The 11,624-nt window shown below is 46.8% G+C and overlaps 1 protein-coding gene across 1 annotated transcript; it reads right to left on the bottom strand.

The window, feature by feature from the left end:
* Positions 1-7: 7 nt before the first annotated feature.
* LOC139162947 (heterogeneous nuclear ribonucleoprotein M-like) lies at positions 8-6,783 on the bottom strand. The gene is made up of 3 exons (XM_070743861.1): positions 6,563-6,783; positions 2,934-3,109; positions 8-72 (listed from the first exon to the last, which is right to left on the bottom strand). The coding sequence occupies exons 1-3, from the start codon at positions 6,712-6,714 to the stop codon at positions 8-10; spliced, it is 393 nt and encodes a 130-aa protein (XP_070599962.1). The 5' UTR covers positions 6,715-6,783.
* Between the last annotated feature and the right edge of the window lie 4,841 nt (positions 6,784-11,624).

Genomic DNA, 11,624 nt, shown 5'->3' on the forward strand with positions numbered 1-11,624 from the left:
AAAGCTCTCAGAGACTTACCCTTGACTTTCCTTCAGCGTCCATTAAGAGCTCCACGTATGTTACCTCACCAACTACAAATGAGATTCCAGACGGTACATAGACCAGGGGAGAAAGCCAAGAAAACAAGGGGGATTTAGAACAGTCGTCAGCAACCATAGGTGGAGCCTCTGCCTTATTAGAGAAAGCCCAGCAACACTCCTCCGTTGGCTAAGCAGCCGCAACTCAGCATTACGGGTGGGCAGCACACGGGTGGGGGCACCGGAGCCCTTGACGTTTTCCTCCCCCATTTAATCTACTAGCCGCTGCAGCCTGGAATCTGGAACACAGTGGGAAGAACCCACACAAAGAAATGTCCTTTTTTCCCTACCAGTAACTCCTGCCAGCCTGATTGATAACAGTCGGACCACAGAAGCCCCTGGATGGCCCCCAATGGCATTGCTGTTCCATCATAAAAACATTTAAAATTTGTTTTGTGCCCTATTCTTCCTTTTAATCTACGGGACGTCAACATTCCCTAAGCTTTCGCCTCACAACAGTTCATTTAGTGATCATTCAAAGTTACAATAGCACCGAACAAAGAGAGTTATGGATGTTTTTCAGGCTTACAACCCTCGCAGCATGTGACCAAAGGCAGAGATTTTAGAGAACTGAAGAAGGAATGAATTCTGCTCCAGCTATTGCTTCCAAGGGCTTTCCTTCCCATCCTGGCCAATATTTCTCCTTCACCTTCAGACACAATGATCACAAACCACAAATTAAAGTAGCAAAAGTGAGAAGATGTAAGAAATACACCACCTAGAAGCTCGGTGACGCTGCCCACCGATTGGAAGCTACCTGGAGTCGGTTAGAAGACAGGTGGCTGGATGCAATGAATAAATAAATGAATAAGTACAAAGCATCCATCCAGCTGGAGCATAATAAAAGTTTGAAAGCAGCAAACTGCACCCTGTCCTAAACAACGCTGGATTTTCAATTTTGGAAAGAAATAATCTGAACTGTGCGGGTTCTTCCAACGGATATTCCAGTCTAATTTCAGAAGTCATTATTATCATCTTAAATTGGCGGGCTGGGAAAACACCAAGGGACAACGGTGGAAACTTTGAAAGGGGATAAACAAAAAAAAGTAAAAACCAAGATGCTGCACACCTGTAAGTTGGAAGTTTCACCAACCAATGATCAGACTCGAATGACTTTCACCGAGAGGAGAGGCCACGATTAAAACATTTCAAGGCAGGAATCCCCACAAACCTGTGCGAGATCTGAACAGGCCACAACACTGAGCTCTCCTCAACCATATACTTACAGGCACCTCTCCACCGTGGGATTATGACTGCGGGCTTTTAAAGCTTCCCACAATTCTTGAAGGGTGGAAGAGCAGCCGGTAACCCTTCAGCATTGATCTGCTGCGCCATACCTGAAATCCAAGGCCCTGGGTTGCTTGGAGACAACACCCAGGACTTCTAGCCAGGTTTAGAACCGCAATGTGGGATTCTTGGAACTACGAGGGCTGCCGTCAAAGGACGTTGAGATTTCAGATTGTTTCCAAAGAAGGCTGGAAGGAGACAGCTCCGTAGAGGTGCCGGTTACGCCAACCTGAGCTGTAGTCACAGACTCCAAGAATGTCAGAACCACTCAGCTCTCGCCAGAGGGGGAAACCCTTCCTCCCACTTTCCTCCTGGGGAATATCCACAGGGGGAAACCTCTGGAGTAGGAGAACAGAGGTAAACAACCCTCCCATTGGAAAGGTGGCATCCAGTGGGATGGGGTTGTGAACTCAAGGGGAAAAAAAAGAAGAGACCAGAAAACACCTGGCCAAGTTGACATGGCACTGGAAGTGGGGACACCTCTATGCTCAAAAAAAGGCCCTGCTTTTCACCAAAATTTCTCAAACAGCATTAGGCCGAGAACTGGCTTGCCCCCAAGCAACCTTCCATTCATCGTGTCATGTGAATCAAGCCATAGCTAGGAGAGGAACTGGAAGTCCAATTTCTGAGGCATGATGATGCTGCGCTTTCTGGTGCGAGGGTTTATACTCTTAAATTATGAATGGCCCGCACACCCTTAGGAGGGGCCTGTGCACCTCATTCGCTTGCCTTCGGCTCACAATTCCTGTCAGCCCCCTTGTCTCCACTTGAAGCCACAGGTACACCTTGGCCCCTAAGCACAATAATCCGAAGAAGGCCTTGTTGTCCAGTTTTAAGTGTTTTAAGAGAGGCTCGCCAAGACTTGCAACCGGCCTGCCTTCCCCACAAAATGACCCACTACAAAACGAACCAGGTCAGCAGCAGTTCAAGTCGTGCTGGTTTTGATTTAGTGTAAATTACCTCTTTACAACATTAGGGGCTGACCAAACCCCACCCATTCTTCTCAGGCCAGCCTGCCTTGGATTTCTGAAGCAGGTTCAGCAGGGGAGGCTTTGACCGAACAAAATTAAGGGACTGCAGGCGTTCCCTTTGTGAATTTCTGAGGCCTGGCTGCGTTGAAGCCATCTTTTCTTGAGCTCACTCTTAAAACAAGCTTAGATATTCAACCACCGAGCAAGATTTCGTCAACGAGGAAGACTGCTGCTCTCCCCCTCCGTGGAAACTGGATCATCGATCCAGGAAGGCTTTCAGAGGGCTTCGTGATTTAAAAAAAAAAGCAAAACCCCTCAATCTAAGCCTCTTGACGATGAGCCTCCGCTCTCCTCCCAAGAGCCTAAAGGCGCTTTTGTGCCAAACACCTGCAACACCAAAGATGTATCCTGCCAGGGCACAGCCGCTAGCCAGCATGCAACGCCAGAAGCGCCTGCCCTCAGAAAACCTTCGGTGCTCAACATGGCTACAGCTACCCAAACCACTTCCGACCCATTCCGCATCTGCTGGGCAGAAGAGAAAAAAGAGGTCACGAGAAAGGAGGGGGGAGGCCCCGCAGTCGCGCCCAAGAAGTGTACCTTTCTCTTTGACCAGGTCCTTCAGGTACTGCCACTTCACGTCAAAGGGGATGTTGGTGATGAAGGCCCGGTACCTTTTCGAAGAGGGGCTGGGGTAGGGCTCAAAGCGACTCCCTCCTCCCCTCTTGGCACTTCTTTCTTTCCTCTTCTCGCTCTGGCTGGGCCAATCACCTTCACTGCAACAAGGAAATACAGAAGATACATGTTTCTGCATTTCTTTACTGTGAGCCAACCTCAGTCCCAGGAGAAGGGCGGCACAGAAATCTGATTAATAAATACATAAAATAAATAAAGGAAGAGGACCGGGTCAGACCCCCTCCCCAGAACCAGGTCCAATGTTAACTCTGGAAGCCTAGCTAGGAACAGCCACACTAGGAACCAGCACTAAACCTAGGCTCCTAATAAAAAGGCAGGGTGGCTTGATTTGTTGTACTCAAAATCACAGCAATTGCGTGCAATGTGTAAATCAACAACACACAATACAACATAGTCATTAACTCAGCAGGGGCAATCTCTAACTGTTCTGTTTTCAAATTCTTTCATCCTTTATGGCAGTGGTTCTCAACCTGGGGGTCAGGGCCCTTTTGGGGGTCGAATGACCGTTTCACAGGGGTTTCCTAAGATCATGGGAAAAGACAAGTTTCCCTTGGTGTTAGGAACCAAAGCTTCTATTCTGGCGCCTTGGAGCATGTTGTGGTTAGCTCTGGCCCAGCTCCTGCCCCAAGGACTGTGGCCCAGCTCCTGGCCCAAGCTCCTGCCCCAAGGACTGTGGAGACATCCACATGCTACAGGCCTGTTTTGCCCCAGGTGGAATCTGCTGATGAAGGCTCCTCTGACCAAGAAGACATGAGTGACAGGGAGGAGGAGAGTGTGTGGCAGACAGCTCAGAAGGAGATCAATTATCTAGCTCCTCCTTGGATTCAGAACAAGAGTTAATGATACAGCCACGCATGCGGAGAGTGATGCATAGGCAACAACAACAGAGAGATTATTATCAAAGAAAATGAGGCCACCTGTAGTTGGGTGGGTCTGTGGTGATTAGTGAGGCTGCTATAAATAGCAGCGTGTGGGTTTGGCCATTGTGGAGGATTATCTGATCCTTGTGTTTCCTGCCTACTTTGCTGACTTTGACCTTTTGTGTACTGATTTTTCCCCGCTTTGAAACTAAACCAGAGCAAAGTGTGTTTCACTTTGTGAAAGAAGAAGGATTGTGAATTGCTTCACAGCTGCAAGCTAAGTATCACAGAACTGATAAGGGACTTGTACAAATTACCAGTTTGTTTGGAGAGTACTCTTTGCTATACAAAAAGAGGGCTTAGTTTAAGTGAATTTTCATTATAAAGAACATTGTTTTGAATTTTCAAACGTGTGTGTGTCTGAAATTTGTACCTGTGAATTTTTGGGAGGAGTCTACCAGAGAGCCCGACAGAACGGAGCATACTTTTACAATCCGACCAATCAGGCGTTTACAGTGGTGTCCCTCTGACCTTCCTGCCAATCACTTGAAAGCTCTATTGGGAGAATAGGCGCTAGACTTATGGTTGGGGGGCCACCACAACATGAGGAACTGAATTAAAGAGTCGTAGCATTAGAAAAGTTGAGAACCACTGCAGTTCATGGCAAGATTAGAGATCCATTTTACAGCTTAGGAAAAGATTTTGTCCAATGTAAGAAATAACTGTATTCTGATATCCACATGCGCAATTCAATCCGATTTCCAACTTTATTTGTTGCAGGCTCCTTGGTGCTTTCCAAGGGGTTTTTTTGGGGGGGGGGAGTGGAGTGGTTGCAGATGTCTATGGAGGTTCTCCATTATCCAGGGTGTCCTTAAAGTGCTTCCCCACCCCCCAAAAAATCTAGACTTTCGGGGGGTGGGGGGTTGAGGCTTTGCTTTTTATCTGAGAAGCTTTTTCAGTTTCTTTGCAGTTGTTTCATTGCCAAATTAACTAACATCATCAGTGATTGTCTAACTTCATTGCAGCCTTGAAGATGTTACTTAGTCGGGTAATGAAACTCATCAGAAAATCATCAACCTTGGAGAGTACTAAGGATCTCACTGTTCGTTCCTAAGTTCCAAATAACCACTTCTATTTATTACTAGTTTATTAAACTTGTACACCACCTGTCTTACTCTCAAAGTGACTCTGGACAGCTTACAATATAAAAGCACAATATAAAACGGTTAACGCTGAAACCCTGCCACATTAAGAATTAAAACATTACAATCCACCAAGAATTTGATTAAAAAGGGGACCAATATGTAAACTTATGATCATCTTCTTCCAATAATAGCCTTGAAATAAATATACATCTTTCAGGAGCATCCTTTCCTCTATAAAGGAGACACACTTTGAGGGACACAAATTTACACTATTCAATAATTCTGACGATTGAATTTTATGATTCTGTCCCAAAGGTGCATTTTCCAAGAGGCAACTGGGAGTTTCTGGGTTTTCTTCGAAGAGGTTTCACTTCTCAACCATCCATCCAAATTGATTCTGTGGTTTAGAAACACAGAAAACTGATGGCAGAAAAAGACCCCATGTCCCAGCAAATGTGCCTTTTGGGAGTTTCGTTTCTCTTTCATTTATTATTTCTTCAAATTCTTTTATTTTTATTTTATTTTCTGCCAAATGACGGACATCTGTTCCACCGCATTGCTCGAGTCATGCCCCATTTCACCAATTTGGAAACCAACCCCCCCCACCCCCAATGTTCAGACTGCTCCCACTCTGCTGCCCTTTCGAAAAGCTCTTAAGACCCGGCTTTGCCGACAGGCCTGGGGGCCATAACTTAGCATCTAATACCCACATTTTTGTTCGATTGGTATGTATGTCGTTTTAGATTGGATTCAGGGTTTTTATGATTTTAGCGGGGTTAATTGGGGTTTATAATTATTGTTGTATTTGACTTCTTTTTACCGTTGTATTGTATTGTTTTTATTGTTGACAAATGTCTCTTTTTCTTTTATGTACCCTGAGAGCATCTGCACCAAGACAAATTCCTTGTGCGTCCAATCACACTTGGCCAATAAAATTCTATTCTATTCTATTCTAGTTGTAAGCCGCCCTGAGTCATACGGGATTGGGCAGCACAGAAACCCAAGAGATATCAAATTAATTTTCGCTGTTATGCGAATCACCGCGGTCGGTAAGGCAATCGGGCTTCCTCCCTTGACTTGGCTGGGGAAAAGATCCCAAAAAGGGGGTGAGGGTCACGTGACCGCCGAAAGGCGGCGACCGTCGTAAGTACCCTGTTTTGATCACGCGACCGGCGCTGTGCCAGTCGTAAGGGCGGAACCGGAGTTTCATTTCATTTTATCGCCGCTCCAACTTTGGTCCCTAAATGAGTGGTCGTAAGTCGAGGATTTCCGGAGTACGACCGCCTGAGGGAAGAAGCGGTCTCCCAAATCCTGTCTCCGGGATGAATCGCCCTTCTTTCTTTTCCTCTCCCCTTGGACAAGAAGCGGGACTACACCCACCCCATCGTCCCCGCTACAGAGAAGAGAGAAGAGAACGCCCGAGAAAAGGCGCCTCAGGCGTTGCCTTGCGCCCTCCCGCCATGCATGCGCACTGAGACAACGCCTGAGGCCTGCCTGTCTGACGCCCTCCACCCCGCCAAACACCCACCTCTTGGGGCCTCCGTCGCCGATACCGTTGCCCGCCCCGTTCGCCGGCCTTCCTGAGCCCAAGCCGCCTCCGGGAACGACTCCGCTGTCCGCCATTTTGGAGCCGCCTTCCAAACCAGCCGCCGACACTGAGCCCGAGACGACAGCCGCCATTTCCTCCTCGGAGCGAGTTCGCGGCAGCTAACTGCGCTTGCGTCAGCCCAGCTCTCCCGCTTTTGATCGCCTCACAGGCGGACCAATGAGAGAGGGCGGTTGAGGAGGGGGAGGAGAGAGAAAAAAAACTGCGCCCGGGAGCCACGCCTCTAAGCGCCGCCCTTTCTTCTTCCCATGACGTTAGCGTTCCCGTAGCCGCCGAATTGTAACAAAACAGCACACCACCGGAAGTTGGCGCCTTTACCGCCTGACTACCGTCGTTCTGGCCGAGGGAAGGGGTGGACTTCAACTCCCAGAATTCCTCAGCCAAAATGGGCACCTCATTATTTTAAAAATGGGAGAAGCAACCTGGAATTGAGAAGAAATTTCCTGACCGAACAATTAATCATAGTTTAGTCGCCTCGAGAAGGGCGGCATAGAAATCTAATAAATAAATAAAATAGGGGACCTTGGAGGTCTTCCAGTCCAACCCTTTGAAATGGGATTGATTGATTTGTCTATTTTGTTTGTTTGTTTGTTTGTTTATTTATTTATTTATTTATTGGATTTGTATGCCGCCCCTCTCCGTAGACTTGGGGCGGCTAACAACAGTAATAAAAACAGCATATAACAATCCAATATTAAAACAGTTAAAAACCCTTATTATAAAACCAAACATACGTACAGGCATACAATGCATAAAATTATAAAGGCCTAGGGGAAAATAATATCTCAGTTCCCCCATGCCTGGCGGCAGAGGTGGGTTTTAAGTAGCTTACGAAAGGCGAGGAAGGTGGGGGCAATTCTAATCTCTGGGGGGAGTTGGTTCCAGAGGGCCGGGGCCGCCACAGAGAAGGCTCTTCCCCTAGGTCCCGCCAAGCGACATTGTTTAGTTGACGGGACCCGGAGAAGACCCACTCTGTGGGACCTAACTGGTCGCTAGGATTCATGCAGCAGAAGGCGGTCTCGGAGATAATCTGGATAGGAGACCCCTCGCCTGTCCCATTTCAGACAAATGGTTGTCCAGGGTCTTCTTAAAAGCCTCCAGGGATGAGCATCCACAGCTTCTGAAGGAAAAGCCACTGGTTCATTGTATTAACTTCTGTACAAGTGTCTGTTCCCTTGTGAAGAGTACCCACTTTGCAAACCGTTTTTGGTATACCCAGAGAGAATAAACATTTCTGTTCTCTTTGTCCAAACGTCTCGTGTGAAACTTTTCATAAAATTTCAGCGCACATGTGTATGATCAAGTATTGCTTATTTTTGTTTATGCTTTGGTCCATGATGCCTAGGAGGAACATTTCGGGTTTTAGGTTTAATTTAACTAATGAGATTTAGGTTAGCCATCTTTGTATTCGCTTCCAATAGGTGCTTTGGAAACTAAATTGACCCCCCTCTTCTTTGGTATTTGGGAGGCTGTCATCCCCCCCCCCCAAAAAAATATTGCTATCATATTCATTTATTTCATTTATTGGATTTATATGCCGCCCCTCTCCGAAAACTCGGGGCGGCTAACAACAGTCATGAACAATGTACAGTAAAAATCCAATACTAAAAACTAACTTAACATTATTGCTATCATGTCTCCCCTAGTCCTTCTTTTCATGTCTCCCCTGGTCCTTCTTTCATTGCTATCATAGCATATGCCCAGAAGTGGAAAAACAAATGATCTCTACAGAAGAAGAAATTCAATTCAAAATTTTATCATGTGCAGAGATGGACAGGCTGACATTAGAGTTGAAGGACAAACTGGATGCGGAGTATTTTGGAACCTGGAACAAATTATATAATTGGATGGGGAAAAATGGAGAAACGGGATCAGAAGTCACCTGCTTTGATGGAGAGGTTCAAAACTAATTCAAATTTCAACAGATAACGGGAAAACTAATAGGGGGGAAAGGCTTCGCCGGCTGTTGGTTCCTTGAAGAAGCCACACACACACCGCCGCCGCCGCCATGTAAATCGGAATATTCCGACTTACACCAAACTCGACTTACGACGGGCCGTGGGAACGGATCCCCGTCATAAGTTGGGGACTACCTGCAGTACAATGAACAGTTGAGGGAGCTGGGTATGACTCTAGCCTCTCAAAAGGATTGGGGACGCCATGGTAACTGTCTGCAGGCCTTTGAGGGGCAATCGACAACAACTCGTAGTTGTTATTATTATTATTTATTATTGTTATGTCCAGAGCCTTAGTAATTAATGACCACACCCACCAGCAGCATATAACTCTCCACGATTGACCTCTCCAGGTTCCTAAGAGGCCAGTAAGGGGCGTAGATAAGTGCACTGGTGTGCCTTTCGTCCCCTGTCCAATTGTCTTTCCTTTCTTTCACCTATCTTATATATTCTCTTCCTTTCATATATCCTCTCCTCTAAGTTCACCTTCACCCTCTTTTATATTATCACATGTCTATTTTCTTCCTATGTATTTATGTATTGGACAAATGAATAAATAAATAAATAAAATAAATAAATATAAACAGCTGCCGAGTGCAGTCTCCTCGCTGATTTTCTACCTGTTAAACCGTGGTTGCCTCAACCTGCAATAAAAGGCATTTTAATCCAACTGACCGTCTGGCTCCTTGTTTCTTCCTATCAAAAGGACATTGCAGTTATTATCCAAAGTACCAGGGGGAAAAGAAAAGAGGCAATGAGTGGAAGCTTGTTGAAACCCTCCTTAACGGCTCATGGTTGACTCAGCTGTTTGTCCTTCCGAGGATGATAAACAAGGACCCAGATTTTGGGGGGCAAGAGGCTGACTCTGTAAAATGCTTAGAGGGGGGCTGTAAAAGCACTAGGAAGCAGTAAAGTGGTGCCTCTATTTAGCAACTTAATTCATTCCGTGACCAGGTACTTAAGTAGAAATGTTTTTAAGTAGAAGCAATTTTTCCCATAGGAATCAATGTAAAAGCAAATAATGCGTGCAAACCCATTAGGAAAGAAATAAAAGCTCGGAATTCGGGTGGGAGGAGGAGGAGGAAGAGGACAGTCGCTGCTGAAGGAAGGTGAGATGAGGAGAATCAAAAAAATCCAAAACATTAAGGATTAAAAAAAAAAGAGGGACTCCAAGGCGGCGAGGAGGAGCATGAGCCTCCCATGCACCCAGCGCAAGGCTGCCTCCCATACACTGCACCAGAGAGAAACCCAGGCGGGTGAGAGGGGGGAACCTCCGGCTCCTTTGACCGAAAGGCGGCTGCTGCTGCTACCTGCTTCCTCTTCCTTCCCATGCTGAAGGGCTCCCCTCTCCTCTCGCTCGCTCGCTTTGTAGCCGGCGCCTTCCCTTCACTGTGGTGACTCCTCGGTTTGGCTGAAGCCGAGTTGATCCGGCCGGGGGGAAGCACCCCCTTTTGCCTTTCTGCACCCAGATGCTCCGGGAAGCAACCTCGCGCCAGGTGTATGAGAGGCAGCGCAAGGGAGTCACCAGAACGAAGTGTTTTATTCCCTCTCCAAGCGCCCAGAGAAAGGAAAATGCTTTGTTCGCTCTGAACTGCCAAAGCCTCCTTAAGCGCCACCGAAAGGCTCCTCTGGCAGCCCAGAAAATCCCGAGATGGCCGGGATTAAAAGGCGGAATGGCAGGAAACTGGCCAGGCCTTTGTGCTGCTCTCAAATTTCCTGGGAAATTTTTCCGGGCTCGGGTTCTCAAGTAGAAAATGGTTCTTAAGAAGAGGCAAAAAAATCTTGAACACCCGGTTCTTATCTAGAAAAGTTCTTAAGTGGAGGTGTTCTTAGGTAGAGGTACCACTGTATATAAGTCTATATGCTGATGCTATACTTGCCCTCCATCCCTGCCTCTCTCCTTCCTTCGCACCCTTTTCTTTCTACTTTTTTCTTCCTTCTCCTTCCTTCCTTTTCTCCATTTTTTCCTCTCTCCTGCTCCCCCCATCTCTCATTTCTCTTCTCTTTTTTCTCTTTCCTGCCTTTTTCTTTCACATTTTCTTTTTTTCTCTTCCTTCCTTCATTTCTGTTGTAAGAGCCCTGGTGACTCAATGGTTAGAATGCAGGATTGCAGACTAACTCTGCTGACTGCCAGCAGTTCGATCCAAATTGGCTCAAAGTTGACTCAGCCTTCCATCCTTTGGAGGTGGATAAAATGAGGACCCTGACTGTCGGGAGCGAGAGGCTGACTCTGTAAAACCAGTGTCGGACTTCAACTCCCAGAATCTCCCAGCCACTGAATGCTGGCTGGGGAATTCTGGGACTTGAAGTCCAGATACCTTCAAGTTGCCAAGGTTGGGAAACACTGCTGTAAACCACTTAGAGAGCTGCAAATAAGTGCTATTGCTTAAGAGAGATCCAATCTAGAAGTTAAGGGGAAATTTTCTGACAGTGAGAACAATTAACCAATGTATTATCATCTTGGAGCGGTGGCTACTCCATCCGTGGAGGTTTTCAAAAATAGACCAGCTCTTGACTGAGATGGCACAAGGTCTCATAGCTTGAGAAGGGGGTTGGACTAGACAACCTCCAAGGCCCCTTTCCAGCCCTCAGATGTTATGTTCTGTGTGGTGGGGGCCGGTCTTGTGGGGCAGCCTCCGAACCAAAACTCCCTCTTTCCCACGAAGCTCTCAACAAGGCTGGATCCAACCCAAAGTTGGATGGAAATTCTGGCCCACGAAATCCCGGACCCAGCTTCTAAGCCCGGCGCAGGTACAAGTCGAGTTCGGTGGACCAGGCTAGAAGCCAACAGCAGCAACAGTAGCTCCAGTTAACAAATCGGTACGTCATGTGTTCATGCCATATTAAGACTTCAAGACCCCGTGGCTGTTATTTCTGTAATCCAGATGGTTACAGCATTTATTTTTTAAAAAACAGAAAGAGAGACCCTCCAGTTCGCCAGTTTGTTTTCTGTTGGGGTTTGGTTTTTTTAAACTCCTCCTGGGATGTTTAGATTCGGATCTGTTCTCAAAAGCACAGGGTCCTCTAAG

Source organism: Erythrolamprus reginae, chromosome 1 (genome assembly GCF_031021105.1).
Source record: "Erythrolamprus reginae isolate rEryReg1 chromosome 1, rEryReg1.hap1, whole genome shotgun sequence".
NCBI classification, from domain to species: Eukaryota; Metazoa; Chordata; class Lepidosauria; order Squamata; family Dipsadidae; genus Erythrolamprus; species Erythrolamprus reginae.